The sequence below is a fragment of the Lepeophtheirus salmonis genome, chromosome 13 (assembly GCF_016086655.4).
Source record: "Lepeophtheirus salmonis chromosome 13, UVic_Lsal_1.4, whole genome shotgun sequence".
NCBI classification, from domain to species: domain Eukaryota; kingdom Metazoa; phylum Arthropoda; class Copepoda; order Siphonostomatoida; family Caligidae; genus Lepeophtheirus; species Lepeophtheirus salmonis.
In genome coordinates this window covers 35,389,051-35,411,623 of record NC_052143.2, presented here as the reverse complement: position 1 = coordinate 35,411,623, position 22,573 = coordinate 35,389,051, and the positions used below count along the sequence as shown (strand labels likewise).

General features: G+C 30.2%; 2 protein-coding genes across 7 annotated transcripts in view; both read right to left on the bottom strand.

The window, feature by feature from the left end:
* The window catches only part of LOC121127646 (uncharacterized), a 68,525-nt gene that overhangs the window by 41,321 nt on the left and 4,631 nt on the right, over window positions 1-22,573 (bottom strand). For all 6 annotated transcript variants that reach the window (XR_011783434.1, XR_011783435.1, XM_040723066.2 and 3 more), the window contains exon 2: window positions 15,038-15,278. Coding sequence is in view for 4 of the 6 variants with exons in the window: in XM_040723066.2 (XP_040579000.1) it covers window positions 15,038-15,278 (241 nt within the window). In the remaining 2 variants the exon portion in view is untranslated. The remainder of the gene's footprint in view (window positions 1-15,037; window positions 15,279-22,573) is intronic.
* On the bottom strand, window positions 18,452-21,002 carry LOC121127647 (uncharacterized). Its single transcript, XM_040723070.2, has 2 exons — window positions 20,805-21,002; window positions 18,452-20,729 (listed from the first exon to the last, which is right to left on the bottom strand). The coding sequence occupies exons 1-2, from the start codon at window positions 20,875-20,877 to the stop codon at window positions 18,658-18,660; spliced, it is 2,145 nt and encodes a 714-aa protein (XP_040579004.1). The 5' UTR covers window positions 20,878-21,002; the 3' UTR covers window positions 18,452-18,657.

The following is a 22,573-nucleotide window of genomic DNA, read 5'->3' as shown; positions in this document are numbered from 1 at the left end:
GATAATAATTACTAGATATTGGAGGGGAAGGAATTATGGCATGGAATGAATATTAACAGAATAGCTGTCAAAAAAAGCATGGTTCAACACCTACACAACCATTGATAGCAGAGTCATATTAGAATGGTTATACTATTCGTTTTACTTTTTGAAATGTGGGGAGGAGGCGGGCAAAAATAATTATTTTGATATAAAATGAAAAAATATAAAGTTTCAGCAATATTAATTTATGTTAAGAGATTGTACACGGCATTTTTTTTTTTTTTTAATGTTCCTTTAACTTAGGATCGGGTAACTTTTTTTAGCATTACTCCAAAATGAATTATAGTAAAATTAATTCACCACAAACTAGTGCAGGGGCGTCCGCAAGATAATTATATATATAATTATTGTTATTATTAATTTATTAAGGGGGGAGGGCTGCTGGGTTCTGATTTTTTTTTGAAAAATTGACCGATGTTCACAAAAGATTTAATCAAAAAAAAAAAAAAAATCGTCAACAGCTGTTCACAAAAATTAAATTTTTTGGGGAAAAAAATTCAAATATAACATTTTTGGAAAAAAATTTCAAATTTACACAGCGATTGTATGGAATAAATATATTAATTTATTAACAAAAAATTAAATATTTGGGAAAAAAATTTAAAGATCCACAGTTGTTCACAAAAAATACCTTATCCTATTTTTTTTTTTTTTTTTTTTTTTTTTTTTGAAAATATAGCCCTTCAGCCCATCCCCTGCGGACACCCTTTAGTGGCATGATGTTTATTTCATTTAACACGAGGAAGTAAAAAAAGTTCTCCTTATAATAATATCCACTCACATTACCCTCAAAGTTGACTAAATTACCCCAACCAAGCTTTAACTGATCAGATGGAGTTGCGCTTTGGCAGTACTCCAAAACATCTCCTCACCGACAGGATGAAGGCCTTAAGGTTTGAGAAATGCAAAATAGTCCTTAATTACTTGAAGAGTCATGCGTGGACTATGAAGACCTTCTCAGACAAGAAGATCTTCACAGTCCACCAGGTTTTGAATTGCAAAAACGACAAATGTATAGAAGCATCAATTGAGGAAGTTCATGGCACCTTCATCACAAAACATCAATCCCAAACAATGTGCGGGGGAGTCGTTGCCTCTGATGGGAAGAACATTGATCCCCGCTACCACATGATTTGGGGCCTTTTTTCTGCTTCTTTTTGGAGGAAAGTTTGCTTGATACAATAAAGGTAATGACTTGCCAAGCATGGATCAATATGATCAAAACCTATTTACTAATTCTTCATTATATATCAAAAGTAACATCTTCGGACTCTGCCCCTCCCTCTCACAAGATTTCAAAAAAAAGAACCATTCTAATATGTATGCAAATACCATTAACCATGTTTTATTCAACATTGAATAATAGTAATAATCCCATCGATATATAATAAAAAAGTAATAATTATTACTTATACAATAAGATATAAAAGCAATGAATTAGCATATTATTGTATGTGACATGGTTGAAAGGTTATCTTATTCAGAAGTATACTTTATCCACACAATCATGTAATATAAAGTCCAAATGGATAATTGGATTCAGTTCGTAAAGCAGATATTGGAAGCCTCAATAATTATTCCTTTTTTTTGCTACATACATATGTATTTTCTTATGTATACAATATACAGACATACATATATAGTGAAAAACACAACTGTACATTTGCTAGATTAAGAATAAGATTAATTAATTCATTTTTTATCAACACTACAGTCAATAGAGGAGTAGCCAATGGCGCCTCCGCCCACTTATGCATCATTTTTATAGCAATCTAAACAAAAAATTAGTGTCTTGCCTAAAAAAATTAAAATGTTACAATTTGAGGATTTTTTTTTACGTGGGGTTTTATTATTTACAAAAACATATACCAAACATAAGTGCATATCTTCATGCTTTAATACAAAAATCAAGAGGGACCACGAAAATAAATATCCTAAATAAGCATTCTATTTTGAAATTATCCCCATTTGTTGTATTCCTTTGAAGCATATAACATTGCAAACAATTTTCACTGACGATTGTTAAAATACACTAAGGATATTATCACTTTCTAAAATAAAAAAAGGATACTCGTTCATATACAATAATCAACTTAGGAATAATGTCTCTAAAATTATAAAAACACAAGTAATGATTATATAATTTGCCCCGCCCCCTCACTTGCAAATGTATTCCGGGGCCTTTGGCATAAGCAAACTATAATAGCCGCAAGATGGTCCAGATATTATGAATCTAGTAAACAACCAACCAAGTAAACAATATTTGTATTAGTGTTTGATTCCGGTGTAAAATCGTTATATTTATTGTTGAACTGAAGTAAAATGTTTCTTCAAAGAAGTTAGGTAGGCCAGAAACAGAAAAATTTGGACTAAAAATAAAATAAAAAAATCGGCGTGCACTAGTTTCATTTAAAATTAGGTCTAGCTCGATTTTATAGATGATTTGTTGATGACGCTATGTGTGTTTCCAAACTATGAACATCAACAGAATGACTCTATATGAATTTTGAAGTGTTTTATGTGTACAACCCGTAGAACTGGGAGAGAGATAAAATAGGTCCTAAACATCGGCTCAGAAAAAGTAACTTACAACCGAAGAGAAAAAAAATTCATCAGACCCACTTTCAAAACTAATTCGGTACGAATTATTGTGTTACCGGTATGAATCATAAAGATACCAAAATAAATAAGAATACTGAAGTTATGCAATCTGTAAGGTACATTTTTTTAATCTGCGACAGCTGACGAGTTAGAGGATAAAAAATTAGAAACAATGCAGTTTTAATTATACTTTTTCGAGTCTCACTTAAATTTATATTTGTGAACACCTATCAGGGCATCAATTTTCCCTTCAGATCAGCACTTCAGGTTATTCATCTCAATGACATGAATAAACTAACAAAACATTCATAGCCGCAAGCTACTACATATATCCTGAGTCTAGTTAACTACGCACTTATTCATACTCATTTATAATATCAAGAAATCTAAAAGCTCCAGTTACAACATCCAATAAAATGACTTGCTTCAAGTAGTAAGCATTTGTTCTATAGCAAATGAAACATAATAGAAGACAAATAAGGTACTTTAAAGACAAGGAAGGTTACTAATTTGGTTTATTTATTACAATATGATAATAATAATAATAATTATTATTATTATATAATAACATTAAATATATTAATTAAGAAAAACTGAAACTATTATTCAGTCTAAAATATATGTACATAGAATATCCGGCAATGGTAGTAATTAATAACTATGTACATTATCTCAATAACAAAGTTAATTCTTTTATATTACATTTTAGAAAAAGTGTTTAAATGAAAATTTAATAAATATTTTTGAGAAATTTGTGAAAAGAATCTTAATTAAAAATACAAATTAAGTTTATTTTATCTCATTGAATCATACCACAATCAAACTTAACCTCAGTATATATTCGCAAAACTGTGTCATAAGCATGAGGTAGAAATTATAAAAATTGGCAAAGATATATTTTTTTCGTTCAAAAAATTTTTTAGAAAAGTTTTAACATCCCATTCAGTATTTGTTAGGATTAAAAAAAGTGTCACAATTAGGGATGTACAGATACCAAAATTTAAGCAGATTCCGATTCTTTATTATATATAAATGAAGTGCATTAACAAAAAATAAAATGATTTACTTTTTTTTAATGTTTAACTTTCTACTGATAAGAGTTAAGGAAGAAATAACATAAACTTGTCAATCATAATTATGATTATAATTACTTATAAATCATTTAAATTTGAAAAAAAAAGTCCTCTGTGCCCAGGCTTCAATTTATTCCTAGTTTGCTAATATATATTACTAGCAATATTGAATAATCTTTCTGCTTTCAATGGATCAAGGTGGGCATGATAAGTATTTACAAGTAATTTCCCACCATCTCTTTTTGTGTGTGAAAAATGCGTCATATAAGTCAAAATTATCAACTCAACGTCTACTAAATTAAAATTATAAGTATTGGCGGAATTGACAGTATTAAACCGATTCCAAAGCATCGGTACAAACCTAGTCACAATCTTTGTGTAACGTTTATTTTTCATTCGTGTATTTTTTTTAAACAACATGGACGACATCTGCTCATAATCTATGTATATATAAAAAAATTATAACATTATAATTAATTCTCCATCTTGTTTAAGTGCCACCCAATATCAAAAGAGACTAAATCTTAGTTCGTCTGTAGGAAAACTGTTTTCATCTAATAGTATCAAAGATATTTACTCTTTAATAATAAGAATTGATCCTAATTCCAACCTCTTATTTAGATTTGTACCCTTCATCTATTCGAGAGCTACAGTTGATTTGATATTTAGTGTTAGTCTCTCAACTTTTTTTGGATGTAATTTAGCACGATTTGACTTTGATCCAACGGTATGAACAAATCATATATCTGTATTGAGCCACCGTATTTAAATCAATAGAATCACAAAACTCGAGTCAATCGACTTGATGTATGTAACTAAAAAATCGTCTCGAGTCAAGAAAAAAAAGGTACCATTTGTCAGTCACACTAAGTAGCAGTATCTTATCCTAGATTTTGTTATTGGGGAGGCCTGGTTGGAGGGACTATGGATTACTCATCATTAATAGGGTGGATATTTAATACTATTAAAAAAAATATTGGTGGGCACAGAACCTCTCAGTAATTCAAACTCTGAGAATTACAATTTTGATTAAGACATTTGACGTGAGTTTGATAAAGGCGACATCTCCATTAGTAATGAAAATAATGTTTATTCAAGCCTAGTAGTACATATGTGGTCCGTCAAGAAAAAAAAAACAAGCTTGAATGACTTTTCTCAAAATTGAGTGAGTTACATTTTACTAGTATTTGACGAATGATCCTTAATTTCTATCAACAAATTATCCTTTGGAAGCACCGCAAATAAGTAGCCAAAATTGATTGTCTCAATTAAAAAAAAAGGATCGATTTGATTTAAAAGACGATATAGGGGCTAATAGAAGTATATTTCATCAAGTAAAGGATCTTAACTATAGTTAAAATTCTTCTGTATCTTAACCCCTCCTACAAATTTGATTAATAAGCCTATAATTGACTCAAATATCTTTATAAAATATTGGCCTGCATAAATGTACATTAAGGTGTAGCGTAATGACAAAAGTAGGGAATTTGGTATAGACGAATCTTTTTTTATTTTGCATTTTATTCCTTTAAACAAAAAAAAAAGCGTCAAAAGTATTTATACAATTAAATACTTCAAACAATAATATCCACAATTTGAACAAGGCCACTGACCTTTTTATAACAGTAGTCATTCCTCAAAGTCAATTGATTATTTCTATCGGGAAAAATTAAATTTCACTACTAAATGAAAAACATCAAAATTATTTAATTTAAAAATAAAAATATGCATAAATAAAAACAAATCAACCCCATAAATTAAGGAAAATAATTAAATTCTAGTATTTTTAATAGACAGTTTTTGTAGTCTATAAATAAAAATTGGTGAAATAGGGTTGTTTTATTTGGGACAAATGAACAAGGAAAGATTACTTGATGATAATACATTTAACATTTTCTAAATGAGACTTTAGTAATAAAAATGGAAAGAAACATCAAAACAATGTGCGCATAATACAGAGTACCAAAAAAGAAAACTTATTTATTAGTACCATGCTTGGAACTAAAATACTCATCCTTTGAGGCAAATGGGAGAAAACTTGTTATAATATTGTTTCAAAATATATGTTTCATCTATAATAAATAATAAAATATAAATTCTGTAACTGGATTAAAATCAATAATTTTAAAGAAACAACATCAAAATTTCCTTTTTCCCACATTTTACAGATTTTTAAATCAAAACGCGTCCATAAAGGACAATTTTCTTTAGACGTTTGATGGTTATTTTCTTGTTTAGAGGAATAAAATGCAAAATAAAAATATCCGGCGATATCAAATTCCAAACTTTTATCATTACGGGGTACGGTTGTTCAAGATTGTTTTTATGTTGACGCACCGCATATGTACAATGAAAATTATCATTAATCTTTTAATTCATTTTTAATAGGATCAACACTTCAAACTACGAAATATTTATGTACAAGGTTTATACATATTTCGTAGATAAATACCATTTCAAAAGTAAAAGTATGAAAAGAACATAATATAAATAAATGTATGCATTACAGCAAATCTGATATTTTGAAGGGCCAAGGTATAATATTATTAACAATAAATGTCAAATTGTACAAGCAACACGTCCAAAGACAGGGGACTTCACATTTCATGTCAATACATACACATCAAAAAAAGTTTTTGAAAATAGTAAGGACAAAAACCGAAGAAACTATATATATATATATATTTATTCTTTCTCGTCTCTCATACTACTAAATGTAACACGCATACACATTTATGAAATTTAAAAAAAAATGTCTGTTCAGGCGCTCATTTTAGGTTACCATGACAATATGATCCTACATAGATTTTGATTATTTGAAGATATGACAATATTTGTTAATTTATTTAGCCTCCAAAGATAAACAAGCGTATGTATCTCTTGTGGTGGAATATAAATAGAACAATGCTTCATTTATCAGTTCATAGTTTATATTAAATATTTCATTAGAAAATGAAGTAATCTTTTTCAAAACTATATATGTAATACTCAATGTCTTAAAAATACATGCAACTTGGGTCTTTTTGTCATAGTGGGAAAGCATAAGCAATAATTGACATTTAACTGAAGTTAGATATCTCGAAATAACCATAACTTGTACAAGTTGCAACTTAAAAAATGAGATGACTAATCTTAAATGAAGGGTTTATAGTACTTGGGATGAGAATAATGCAATAATTGAACATTCTATGGATGATCGATATATTAATGATGCCATTTTTAATAAATAATTTTAAAATATAAGTACTACGTGGTGCATTATAAAGTTCAAACGCCCACAGTTATATAACTCATAAATACATAACTCTGTAATTTTGATAGATCATAATGAAATAATTGTATCAATTAATAGTTTGTTATTAGAATGACCAATGTTGCTATTATATAATACATTTTACGAGAATCGTTTGAAAATTCCGTGCAAAGTCCGAGAGAATGCAGAGTACTGGCGCATATCGAGGTTATGTTTAGTTAGTAACATCTCTTGGAAGAACAAACACACACTTTTAGCTAGATCGGTCCATTTCTTTCTATTTGGCATTCGTTTGAATCGAGAAAGTGGAGTGATTTTCAAAAATGAACGAAAAAGAATTAATTAAACATTACTTTATGAAAGACAAAACGCATCAAGTGAATAAAAAGAAGCTTTATAAACATTATGGGACTCTGAACCTTCAATTAGAACAGTTTATAAGTGGTTTCAAAATTTTCAGAGTGGCCATATGAGCACAAGACACGCTGAACGTTCTAGACGCCCTCTTGAGGTTACTACTCCCAAAATCATTGATAAAATCCATATGATGATGGATGACAGAAGAGTGAAGGTGCGTGAGATTGCTAGTGCTATGGCCATCTCGAGTTAGTATCCTATTTCCATTAAATTCGCGATCGCACAGGTGTCAGCTGGTGCATTGTCGTGATTGAAAATGACCTTTTTGAGAGCCAATAATGGGCGTTTTCTTGTAGCTCGGGTTTCAAACAGTCCAATAACGATGAACAATATGGGCATGTAATAGTCTTACCCTTTTCAGATAGTTAATGTGGATTATTTATTGCAAATACAAAAAACAGCCGCCATTTTTTCCGGTCGATTCTTGGATTCAAACGAATGCAAACCAGAGATAAATCTGGCTGAAAGTTAGCGTGTTCTTCCAAGAGCTGCTACTAACTAAACCTAACCTCGATACACGCTAGTAGTTCCATCTGTTGGACTTTGCAAGGACTTTTCAAACGACCCTCGTAAGACGAAGAAATTTCCACTTGTACAATGTGTTTATACAAGTTGCAATTCGTAGAGATATCGCCACTTGTACACAACATATATATATATTCGTAAAATTTATTCCCCTGCTCCTAAAAAATTATAATCTCCTACGCTTATGAGCACGAGTTTGACATTTTGAGAAAATCCGCTCATTTGAGGCCTCTGATGGTAGTATAATATCCATCCTAAAGAAAACCTTTTTGAGAAGCAAGGCAAGAACGGTACTCATTTGCCAAGTTTTAAATTCCTATTTGACATACAAAATCATTTGGAATGTGAACTGACTATTATGAGCAATCAAACGTAGGGGAAGTGCATTGTTATTTGTTACATAATATTAGAATTTACATACAGTTTCGCCTGGGATGAAGAACTACCAAAACCTAATCATCGTTTAAAAGACATAACAGAAGTATGAACACATGCATGGGACTTTTACATGTGAATATAGCATTACAAGCAGCAATTGATGATGTACAATATATGTGCGTATCCTTCATAATATTTTAAAAGTAAATGATTATCAACAGAGGTACATTAATTACCATGGGAGCTAGGATGTGTGTGTGTGTGTGTGAATGTATACGTAAACAAAATAAATAATTATTTATGTTAATTTCTAGCGAAGTAAGTACTAAGTAGGTACTTGAAAACGTACATCAATGGTAATGAACGAGAGAGATGATCATCTCTACTAGTGATGCAATTTGCAACGCAGAAGTAGCAACTTTCATTTCCAGATTTGTGGAAATGATGTTTCATTCATCGTGGGTTTAAAGATATCCAAGGATTTATAATTTACTTGAATAAAATATCCTCTGCTTAAAAGAAATGCAATTATAAATTTCTGATCTTCATTTGATTAGACACTCCCTTAAATTATGTTTTATGCTCCCTACCCTTCAGAATATATTTTTTTTGCTCCTGGGACTGATTTTATTACAGAAAATATTGCATTTATTATTTTTCAATAATTGATGGCCCTTAAAATATGTGGGTAAAAAATGTACGCCCCTTACACCTCTCATTGAGAGGTGAATATAAAATTTGGAGTGCATTTTATTCAATAAATGACTTTGAACACATCTAAATCCTACAAAGATAAAACCAGAGGCAAATAATATAAGTTATTTAACTATATTGCTCAGAAATAAAGATTTTAATACTACATAAATGGAAAAATGTAAGAAATACAACGAAGAAATGATCTAATCTATTGTAAATATAAGCTCAACAATATATGTACTACTTGGAATCATTTCCATACTATCAATTGTCTCTTTTCCGGTAAATAAAGTCAAAATTGAGACTCACAAATAAACAATGTTATAGGCTGTGGATGTGCAAAGAGGTTTATAAGCAAATCAAAGTCACTCTGCATTGAGCAAAGTAGGTATAGTCTAGATTTAATTTTGCACACAGTAACTCAAAGATTATCCTGCACGTGTAGCCACAATCTTTATATATTTTTAATATATGTTAATACGGAAAATGTATTCTCACATAAATAATTAGAGCCAAATTGAGTAAGTAAATCAAAACCTGATTTAACTCATTCATCACAGAAATCCAGAATTAGTCAATTTTTTCATAATCAAAACCTGCTTTTAGTATTTGTTCATATAAAAGTTATATTATAAGTGCAGACGACAGTGCTATGGCGGTAACAAGGGCGTATCCACTTATGTTTTTGTGGAGCAATATCGTAAAGGAAATACTTTTTAAAATTATCCTTAAGACTTATAGAAATTATGTACATTCATCATTAATTAAGTTTTGATACCACTTAAAATAATGTCTATGTTAATTATATTCCTCTTTTTCGGAAATTATCTCGCGACCCCACTTTGGAAACCACTGTACTAAGCTATAAATTAACTTCACTTTAATCATTGGCGTCTGTCAAGAATTCCTATGATTCAAATTGGTGTAAGGTTGTTATACCATTTCAAGCATGAGAAACTTGAGTTTTATTGTGGAGCTTCTTGACATAGCACACAGTGCTTAAGACCACATCAAAGCGTGCTAAAATATATTTTTACTTATCTCTAGCCAAGTAATGCTCAACTATTTTTTAGTAGCTTACTCATTTTTATACTACACCAAAATAAACTTTGACAACGGGTAGTAGAATTGAACACATGGATTAAGCCTATAAAAAGCTTGTTTACAATAATTAAAAAGTAGAGAAAGAGTAAAAGGTATTTAAAAGCTAAAAGCAGATCAGGATTTAAATATACATATATGTATATATTTATCTATTATCATAATATCCCCTCTTGAAAGATGAATGCATAACATAATACATATTTAAGTCAGTTTATGGGACCTGTATGGTAATGCAATATATTCAAACGCACTATTAATGTAAATAGCCATTCAATTCCGCTCTGCTTTCTAGGACATATTTTATACTCTTCTGCTTGTATATACATATGGCTGTTATTAGACTCAAATTTCCAATAAACTTAATTATCAATGCTACTGATTTTTCAATAAATATATAACAAGAAGATCTTCAAGTGCAGGCTTCTTCATCTAATTTAAATTAAAGTAATATTTCAGATTGCGAGACACTTATGTACATATATCAGCGAGTGTTTTGGAATAGTACATAGGTCAACATTTCAACTATTTTTGGTAATGTTTGTTGTCATAAATAGCTCATTTATTTGATTAAGTCTCTCTTTTAGAAAGGTCATATGAACTCAAATGACCCTAATACGAGAATCCATTCAGCTTTAAGATAATTGAAGAGTAGTAAATTTATCCATAATGTATCGGTTCTAAAATTGTAACATGCCGTCCAAAATCTTAAATACACGTCAAAATCAGAAGGAAAAGCCCTTCAATAAATGGAACATTCTTTGCTTAATGAAATTATTATAGGATGTAGACATCAGCCAGTAAGACGTCATTATCCTAAGTTGACTATATTGGAAGTACAATAAAATCAATTAATCCTAAATTAAGAATAATGACAAACTATTTACGAGCATGAAAGACGCTTGATCCTATACTTCCAATGTTGTTGTTTTTTTGTTGTTTTTGTAAAGAAAAAAAGTAATTATGACAGGAACGTCATCTTTATTTCTTGTTTATCCAGATTTTGATTTTTTATGTTTTCAATGGTATTGTCACGATACCAATATTTAGACACCGGCTACGGTACAGAAATTAGGTTTGCTATTTAGATACATTTTCGACTAAAAATATAAAACAAAAATGTTGTTCAGAGCAAGTTTTATAGACCATCATATAATCGGGCTTGCTAGAATTTTAATTTGATATACCGTACAGACTGGTAGGCAAGACAGGCAGCTTTTGACATCCTTTGCTATAACAGCGGTAATCTAACAGCAACAGTCAAGGAGAGCGATATATAGCTCCTCTTGGTGCCAGTTATAATTTATGACGTCATTAAAAAGCGTGGTCGAAGTAATCTTGGTTCAGAGCAATTTACATTCATTTGCAGAGCCCCTCCCCCCTCTAGATGGGTTACTTTACAAGTTCGAAGACGTTATGCAATACGATTTTCATTCTTGCTTTGTTTTTTTTTTAAATGGCAATTTTTTAACTCGGAAATTTGGGGAAACGTTATCAGTTACAACATCAATTATATATGTGTAGTAACGGCATACCAAACAACACTAATTTCCAATTCAGTACACCAAGAATATTAAGGATATTTGTGCAATAAAAACGAAATTTTTATTGACCCGGTTTAACCCGAATTCATGGGACAAAAAGTGAACAGTTTACTAAAAATACATCTAACATCGACAACTGAACAATTCAAAGCTTGTTATCAAATGTAATTACAATATACAAGTAAATATACAGGTTTTTAACTTCAATCAAATGTGTACTTAACTTAAATATTTGATCATTGTGTGTCATTTAAATACGTTTTTGTTAGCATTAAACATATTTTATTTAAGTTGCCGAATTGTTTAATTATATTACTTAATAAAAAGGATGTCTTGTAGAGTACATTTTAAAATGTGTTGCATACAGCATGAATGACTAAAACAACAGTGATTTCTGAAACAGTTTTAGATGAGTAGCACATAATATAATATTGTTCGTAACTCAAGGACTTACTGTATACCTGAAGATGTGAATACAACTTATATAAGTAACTAATAACAACTAACACAGAAGAACACTTATTTTGAACAAATGAATTGAAGACAATAATCGAATTTATCAATGAGTACAGAATCAAAAACTGATCTCAGTTTATCTCTTAGTCATCTGAATTCTGATATATCTGGGATTATAGTAATTCGGGACTATTATCGTTCAGAGTCATTTTTACCCTTAACAAAATCCCCAAATTAAAAGTAGGATTAATAAAACTTGTGTAAAAAGAGTTTTTATTGATTAAAAAAAGATCTAATTAAAAAATATGCATCTCCAAGGATTTTTGTTCCACTTCATATTTTTGAAGTGATCCCATTTATAAATATTAAAATTATCTAGTCATGTTGAATGGATTGCTCTATTGTTTCGATATTAGTATCACATTCCACTCTACTCCCCTATGAAGTCGGATATTTTCCCTCACATGAATTCTACTCCCTTCATCCCTCGTGGAATTCGGAATCTGAATTCGAACATCTCTTGAGATGGATTATCAAGTTAGAAGTAGCTTCCTCCGATTGCCTCGATCTTCCATTTACGAGGCATGACGTCATGAGATTTGCATTGAAATCGGGAAAAAATATGATGGTAATGTTGATTATTTGCTAGTACATCACCCATAAAAATGGGATCACTACAAAATAGAACAAAACTCCAAATAGATGTATTTCTATAATACAAGCTATGATATCACTATATATTATGAATAAGTTATATGAGTCTAAAGTGTCGTTTTTCATCATTTTTTAGCATAAAAGTGTAAATTTTTAATTGGGGATTGTTTTACGAGTAAAAATGACTCTGAACGATCATGGTCTAGAATTACTATAATTCTGGATAATTCAGATGACTTAGAGAAAAAATGAAATAAGTTTCGGATTCTGGACACATAGATAAATTCGATTATTGTTTTGAGTTCATTTATACAAAATTTCCCTCCCCTAATTGTTCCTCTGTGTAATATAACTCCTAGATGTGAGCAATGTATGTAAAAGGTCATATTAATTCTTACACGGAATTAATAAATATTATTTATTATTATAATTGTTTACATATTCGTTCATATACAAATATAAGAAATGAAACGAGGAGACAGGGGAGAAAGAAGACCCTGCTAATGAATTGGCCTTAGAAACCGGATGAAAAAACAAAAACAAGCCTATCATTCAGAAAGAATATAATATATATTATATGTTCAATGTTCATCCTCATTTCAAAAGAATATGTTAAATATTTTTTATACATAATGCTAAAAGAGGAAGTTAAAATTAAAAACCTGAACAATATCATGCATACCGAACTCACATTAGGTGAAATTTGTAAGTGAAAGACATAATTAGGAGAGATTTAATTACGACTGCCTACATATTATAACTTCTAGTAGTAGTCATGGTCGTAATATTAGCAGACCTTAAACCCCCCGAGTTATTCATGATTCACAAATTAATAATACAATTGTATATGAATATATTTATCTAAAAGATGAACTTAAGTTTGTGAGTTGATCTAAATATAACAAATGTGGTCCGTAAACACAAAAGCAAGTTGAAATAATTTTCTCAAAATTTCTTGTATTTTTCCACAAATACAAATAAGTATCTTCAATTTCGATTAATTAATTATATCACCACAATGAAATGATGAGAAACCATGAGAGTCCGCAGGAGAACTTTTGTTTTTTTTCTATAATTTCTTTTATTGAAGATGAAAAATTTTTGCGTAAAAATAGGCATGAAGATTTTTTTTTTTTTTGTGAATATTTCTTGATTTTTGATTTGTTTTTGTAAAAAAAAAAATATTTGCAATTTCATTTTTGATTTTTTGTGCAAAAACAATGATAATTTTCTATAAATAGCTATGGATTTTTGAATTTTGTTTAAAAAAAATTAAATATTTGAAATTTGTTTCCAATACATTTACCAGCTGTGGTTTTTTCAAAAAATTAAATTTTTGTGAATATCTTAGTATTTTTGATTTTTTTTTCAAAATAATAAAATAAAAAAATTTTTGAATTTTTTTCCAAAAAATTAATTTTCTATGAGCACCTATGGGTTTTTGATTTTTCTTTAGAAAAAAATTCATATAATTTTTTTCAAAAAACCAAGCCCCTCCAAAAACAATAATCCTGCAGACGCCCTTGGAAACTGATACTTTATTAAGAGTCCAATTTAGTATTATGAATCAAATGAAAGTTATAGACTGTAGTTAACATTAATTTTAGTTATTTCATTAAAAGTTGCACAAATTATCAATACAAGGCAAATAATTGAGCTAAATCTGTCTATGGAATATTGGGGTGTATTCAAACATAACGTAGAACTATAAATAAGACTGTTTTTGCGTAAACTGTTGGTGAGTAAACATGTTTGTAAATTATATGACGAATATTGGAAATAACTGCATACATAAAAAATAGTGATGAGACAATTAATCGAATTGGGATGAGGAAAATTATGTTTAATTTGCGAATCTGATTCTTATTTATTACTGGTATTTAACTATTTATTACTTTTCTAAGTTATGAAAAAAAAAAAAAAATAGTAGAAATTTAAAATTTATTTCTCCAAAAAATTCAATATTTGATATTTATTTTAATTTTTCAAAATGTTTTCCAAAAAAATAAAAATTCTGTATTTTTGAAATTTTCTCCAAAGCATTTCATATTTGATTTTTTTTTTTTTTTTCAAAAATATTTTGCTATAAGTTTAATTTTTCAATTTATTTTTATTTTTTTGAATAGCTGGAGATTTCCCCCAAATATAATCCTGTGGACGCCCTGATAGAAAAATGATCTTTTTTAACTATTATTTAAAATATGGAAGAATCGGAATTGGGAATTTTTATTAGAATCGCATAGGGATTTTTTTTAAATTGTCCCATCACTAATATTAAATATCAAATCAACACTTACATGGGAGTGCAGTGATTTTCATCATGAAGACGCAAATCCCCACCGGCCTCCAATATTTTGTTGAGGATTTTCTTAGAACCGGAATAGCATGCAGCATGAGTTGGTGTGTAGCCTGCAACACTGCGGCCATTGGGATTTGCTCCCAATTGTAAAAGTGTTTTAACAGAGAAATAATTTTGTATATAAGCAGCTACAAAGAGAGGGGTTTGCCCATGATTGTTTAGGACTTCTATGTTGAGACCTGAAAAAACGTAATTATTAACTTTTTGTGCAATTAAAAGTTAGAAATATAATACAAAATGAAATAAATTTTTGTTTCGCTAATGAGGAAAGGCTTAGCTAATCAATTCAAAACCGCATGTTTGAGTAAAATAAACTTTATACACTTAATTATATTATTAACATCTAAATAATAAGGCCTTTATCTTTTAACTATAATATTCCACTACATATATCTTTTTATTGTAGAAACTCATGTCAATATTTAAGTTGAGCTTACGTCGGTTTCATCGTGAGCTGAGCCTGGGGCAAACATATACGTGCGGACCCCTTTTCATTTCTTCACTTATTAAATTGGATCCTTAAAAAAATCCACTTTGTTAGAAAATAAATGTGGGGGTCCTTTTTTTTCCACCCAAGTTTATCCTTTTTAAGAAAATGTACATCCTTTTTCGAATAAGTTTTGTATATATTTCTAAGAATGATTTTTTTGTTATTAAAAAAATAAGCATTATTTTTTACTTCCTGAAAATGAATTTTCTTATTTAATATTTAACATTTTAAAAAAATCATTTCGGGTTAAATTCAACAAGATATAATTTATTAATTAGTAATATAATTTTAACAAAATTAATACTTAAAATAGATGCGTGTCTGAGCTCTCTTAACTATAAATGTAGCCAACCTAAGAGGCAATAATGGTTTCCAGAAAGTGGGGTCAAAAATGTCAAAAAAGAGTTCAAAAGACTGATTCAAAAGAGTCTTGCAACGAAGGAGATAGATTTCATCCATTGCTGGTGTCAAAAGTAGTCCTTCTACCCTCACCAAGCTTTTTTCACCCACTTTTTTTATTGCTCTCTGGACAGTCTGGTGTTAAACCCCTAGAGCTCTTACATGACCCTCATGGTCATGGGGATTGGCCTGGCTGTTTTGTTTAACTCCTACAGGTCCAGTTTGTCCTATTTGACAGAGCCCTTCTTCATCTCCAACGTTTTGGATTTGATGACGACGGTCCTGGAGGCGCCAAACTGCTTAGAGTGCGCGAATGGAAATTCGTCAATCACGTTCAAGTGTGCAATGTTCTTGACTTGTACGTAAGCTAGAGAGCTCAGGTTTGTTTTGTTTTGTAACTAATTGTTGATGGCTTGTCAAATCGGAATATGAATTGATTTCAATTACTCAACCTTCATTAATTATTAAATTAGTAAGTGTTCAGATTTCAATGGAACGCCCGGTACATCCAGTACAAGTGCCCAGTTAAGAGCAGGGTCTGAAACACTTTTCTCAAGCCTCCCCCTAAAATTGACCAAGAGTGTCTACTACTTAAAAAATACAAAGGCATCCAAGTAGATTTTGACAAAGCTGAATGACAAAGGCAAAAATACAAATTTTTACTATATATATATTTGTTATACCTACAATCAGATGATGAGTTGTTTTTACTTTTTTTTTATCGTCTGCTGATTAGATTAATGCATTTTACTAATAACTTAAGTAATGTTGGATTCAATGAAGTAATAAATAATAAGTATTACATATTACTCAGTTAAAAAGGAATTTTGTAATATTATTGTTTTAGCAAAGTAATATCAATATACTATGTGTTTCAAGAAAAGTAATATATTACTAAACAACGATTACTATCCCAACACTACTGACAAGTGATGACTGATGCCCTACATAAACTGGCTGTGAGACATTTTTACAAAAATTACAGCGGATTTGTAATTACTAGGGATGTTACAATATCTATATTTTATCATGATATATCGATATTTAACAAAGTATCATACCATACGCTTGCCCAATAATCTTTATGATATTGAATCAATAAATTTGCTAGTAGAAATTAACTTTCAGACGCAGAATACGCTTATTTTCCCTTCTCAAATAATACAACTGTACCAAGGTTTAAAGAAATACAAGGTTATATCATAACGCGTGTACGACTGATGTTTGACTTCCACCAAGCTTAATAATATAAACGCCTAAGTATATGAGTGGTTGCGTGTTTTGTCAAAATCTGTATTTCTTACCCAGCAGTAGGTACGATACAACCATTGAAAATTATAGCAATAACGACGTTATAGACTATGAGCGGTTCCGCGTTTAGTCTAAATCTGTCAATCTTGCCCAGGAGTCGGTATGATAAATCAAATTGAAAATTCTAGTAAACCCGATTACATGACCTTGTATTTCTATTAACCTTGAACCATACGACATCGAACTAGAGAAGTGAAAATAAGTGCATTTTTAACCGTGCAAGGATATGACTATACAATTTGCTTATACAAATTACAATTAGGGTATAATAACTTGTGCATGCAAATTGTACAATTTTATCCTCGCACGCATAAAAACGCGCGTTTTCACTTCTAAACGTAGGACGTATGAGGTCTCTAAAGAAGGGCGAAATTAGCGCATTCGGCGTGTAAAAATTAACTCTTCCTATACAATTGTATCCTTGTGCATTTTTAAATACACTCGTTTCTCTTTTATAATAATCCTTGTAATTACCAGTTTTAGAGCGTATAGATATTTTCTTTTCTATTAGTATCAATACCAATATGTAGAGATGGACTTTTGTAAGAGCGCGAGGAGAGGGTGAGAGCAATACATTTGGTATTACTGAATTAGGCCCCTTCTTATTATCAGCTGCCTGTTATATGATTCGAGAGGGAGGAGGAAATGAATTACTGCTATAAAGAGGAGGCCATTTTACATTGAAAATAGCATTATCTGGATGGAAAATATTAAAACTATATTCAAAATCATAAATATTTTTTTTAGTATGCATTTTTAAACAATTTACACCTGAGATAAGCGAAAATGCTTACTGCATAGCACTAACTTAACACCCCGGCGATCTACTCAATAATGAATAAAATAGAAGAAAGAGCACAGATATCATCCGTTTTTCCTTTTCTAATAGCTATCCGTTCTTTACCGATATGTATTGATATTGTATATCCATACCTTTTGATATCGATATTTTTTGACAACTATAGTAATTATACCATAAAATGCTACAAAGACACTTCATACATACAGCATAGCATATCTCTCATAATTAAACCTAATTACTTTTACAGTTATGGTTATAATATTAACATTCTAAGGTTTGTCATCATAAAAAATCTTACAAACTATGACAATTCTTATTTTTTGGCAAATCATTACTTTCCCCGACTGAACGAACATTAATTTTTTCCTCTTAAATTTTAAGAATTCATAGCGAAAAAAATAAAGGATTAATAGAAGACAATATTTATAAAATTGTGCTTTATATTTTAACTATACATATTAGCCAAATATAGTTAAAACATTAAGTAAAGTAAACAATTTAAGCCAACTTAGAATCGAATAATATTATATTGTATATTGTAATTGAAGACTAATAATTAGTCAGACATTTTATCATTATTAAAGGGATTATCAATTTGATCATTTTTGTCACTTTCCGTTTCCGTTCCGATTTCCTCGTCACTGGACAGAGTTTTGTGTTCCTCTTGAATGTCAACTTCAATAGAATAATTTACATCTGGTTGTTTAGATTGTAGAATATTTCCTTGAATAGATCCTTCATCATCTAATCCACTATTATCGTTAATCCCATCAATATTATGATTGGTTTCCGTATACGCCGGATTATCAATACCTAATCTATCTCGTATGTTTTCTTCATCATTATTATTAGTTTTTGAATATACTGGATTGTCTATTCCTAGTCTGTCCCTTATTTTATCATTGTCATCCTCAAAAGCTTCTGAGTAAGTAGGATTCTCTATCCCGAGTCTGTCTCTTATTTTATCGTCGTCCTTCTCGGATGGCACTTCAGTGTGAGTCGGATTCTCAATTCCGATTGGGTCTTTAATTTCATCATTCATGGAGTTATCTATACAGAGCGTATTTCCAAGTTTATCATGAGTAACATTTGAATCAAATTCATATGATGGATTAACAATGCCCAATCGATCTCTGATGTTGTTTTCATCTTTCTCACCTTTTAAATAAGATGGATTTTGAATGCCAATTCTATCACATATTTTTTCTTCGTCATTACTCAAAGAAACTTCGATGTAGGCCGGATTATCAATACCTTTATCTTCATGTAGAGTCCCCTCTTTTATTTCACACTTTTCTTCATAAGAAGCATGAACGTCGTTGATTTGAGAATCATATAAGGCATTTTCAAATGACGAAGGGGCCGACGGTTCATGACCTGACTTTTGCGTTAGTTCTTTAAATGAAATAGAAGGAAGATTTGAAGCATTCTCAGACTGTTCCAGCTCTTCATTTCCAGGTACTGTTAGTTCAACATCAGGATTATTAAATCGAGTAAAACTATCCAACAATCCAGACCCTCCTCCCCATCTACTTCTTTCCCTCAATTGATTCAATTGTTTAGTTGCAGAATCCTTATAAGAACCAAGGTCTTGTTTAAGCGAGCTATTTGACTTATTGTAAACTCTAATAGCTGCATAGATTAGACCCACAATAATACAAAAAACAAATATACCCATAAATGTTTTTTTGACTCGGGATGCAGTAGCTGAACCAAGCCCTGAGTAATTCGTCCAAATATAATATTTTGATGTATCTTGAAAATTACTCTTCAAGGCAGACTCAACACGTTTAGCTGAAGATTGGGCAATGGCTATAGAACCATTTTTGTTGATAAATACTATTTCGTATTCTGATTTTGACACCTTACTTATATGATATTCAACCATTCCATTCTTTTCAAAATAAATCGAACGGATTATACGATCTAAAGTTGATATTTTAATTTGAGAGGAACCATAGGTAGAAAAATGAATTATTGCACCGCATATATTATAACAACAATGGTTCTTGGGTTTTAAACCTGATCCACAATTATACTGACACTCAATATTGTTACATACATCTTTGCGGAAGAGTTCATTTCCACATTCACACCCAGATTCTTCAGGGCAAATTGAACTACCACTAATTTTAGAATCATTATTTGGTAAATTAGAGAAAAATAATTTTGGAGAATGAGAAACAAAGTATCGAAAACTTGACGTGGTTTGAAAGTTTTCATTGTCTATCACAATACTTCCCGCACTTATGGGTTTTTTTGGAAACTCCATTTTAAAAGGGGAATTTAAAAATACTTTTTCGTACCAACAGGGAATCTTTTCGAGGTGGGGAACGGTTTCTAGATTCGCCCAGTTAGAAGGGTCAATCCATTTTGAAAGAGGGGATCTTGTTGTTTCAACTGTACGACTTGCTGATCCAGTACATTGAAACAAAGAAGGATTCGATTTGAACTCAATAACTCCTTCTTTTTTCGGTAAAATAATCTCTGAAGCGTAGTCCAAAACTCTGGGATCAAGTTGTACAATATCATAATCTGATATGATTATTTTATTATCCTGGGAGCATGAAGGTCCTAAATCGTTTAACCACGTAGGAGTGAAGCTATTTCTTAGCCATATTTTATGATCTGGAAATATTTAACATTTCAAATGGTGTTAAACCATTAGTAGTAGTAGTATTAGCAATACAAATTGCAACAAACCTTTTCTGCAAATAGCAAAGTGCAATAAAGTGCATACCAATAGGAAATAGAAAGGAATTCTTTCACGCACCATATTTGTTGAAAATAATTATACGTAGAGAAATAAAGTAGTTGGAGTTAGAAGTAGGAAAACAACACTGACTTCAAAGTACTTCATACTATTTTTATTATTATTACTACTCGGTGCAAGTTTATCATGTGTTAGGTTATTATAACTCATTTATGTGTCAGCTTTGTTATACCTACGTATGTATGTATCTTGAGTTGAGAACTTTACAAACGTATAAAATTCCATTGAGTGGTTTTAAATTACAAATACACTGAGTATAATGTATGGGGAAACTCCCATTAATTACATAAAAACATACAATTATTATAATAACACTAACGACGAAATCGTAAATACAATTTTCAAATAAAAATTAATGCAAAAAAAATAATAATAAAGAGCAAACAAAGTAATGCATTAAAAAGAAACAACATAGCACACAACTTAGTTTTGGAATGTATGGAAATTATGTTTTTTTTTTTTTTAAATTTAGTTGAAAATATCAAAACTATTATAAATAACACTAAGGACAATATTTAGTAGTACACTTATTATTACTAGAAATGTGAAAATGATCACATAGGACAACATTGTATAATATGTATGTACAAATTATTATATCCCAGTTGTAACATGCAAATTATATTATCGCACACTTAAAAATGGGCAGTTTTACTTCTCAAGGTATTAGACAACGATAAATCTTCTACTAAAATAAATTTTATTTTCTTATTTCCTCAATCATTATATTATTAACAATAACAAAAAAAAATTGTTTTAGGTAAATACAATGTCAGATTATAATTATACATATGTGCAGGGGGCGCAAAGAAAAGGGGAGTGGGTCATGGCCTCCTCTCTTTTTGAGAATGTTCAATTATCATATATTAAAAAAAAACACCTTTTTATTACAGTTATTGGTCCTCCAACTTTCAAAAACGGACAACAGAGCCTGAGCTGGTTATTTTTTGCTAACAATGAATATGTAATTAGTCATTTTTTCTTTACAACAGGTCAAGTTTTTAGGAACATTCACCTAAGATTTTATTTAAGTGTTTATTTTTTGATAGTTTGAAACAATCTACGTGAATAAATAAGTTTGGAAATATATATAATAACTTAACTTATCATCTGCAAAATGTAATACGAATTTCAAATACGTTTTACATGACATAATCCAATCCTGAAGAAAATCAATGATTTGTCGATTTTTTATCCACTTTTCAAAGTATCTTAATACTTTTTTAGGTATTTATAACGTTTTTCTTTGTTTCAAAAACATTTAAATCTATTCGGTATTTATACTGAAGTTTACCCTTTAGGTTAGAGGTTACCAATTACACATATAAAAGGTTGAGAAAAGGAATTTTGTTGAAATCACAATGTATGTTTTGCAATTTTTGCGGTTTTGAATGCCATGGATCTGCAAATAGGCGATATACAGTCAACCTACAGGGGCCTAGATCAATTAACGGTTCACTGTAAAAAGGTTGCGGACAAAATGGGGTAATATCTTTGTGTACATAATCATTATGAGACAAAGCGTTGTGGGTAATATCATTATGAAGCAGTATCATTGAGTAATTTCATTGCAAGACAATATTATTATCTGCAATTTTGTTGCCATTAATATTATATTCCGACGATAAAACTATTCAATGATGAACGAACATGCCAGGATAGAACCCTTCTAATATACTATAAACACCCTGGCCAAAAG

What these genes read in the sequence shown, in the direction of transcription:
- LOC121127647 (XM_040723070.2), bottom strand. Translation starts at nt 20,877, where the DNA reads ATGGTGCGTGAAAGAATTCCTTTCTATTTCCTATTGGTATGCACTTTA. An exon ending in CTTTGCTATTTGCAGAAAAG is followed by an intron (nt 20,730 to 20,804) that starts GTTTGTTGCAAT and finishes AAATATTTCCAG; the next exon opens with ATCATAAAATATGGCTAAGA.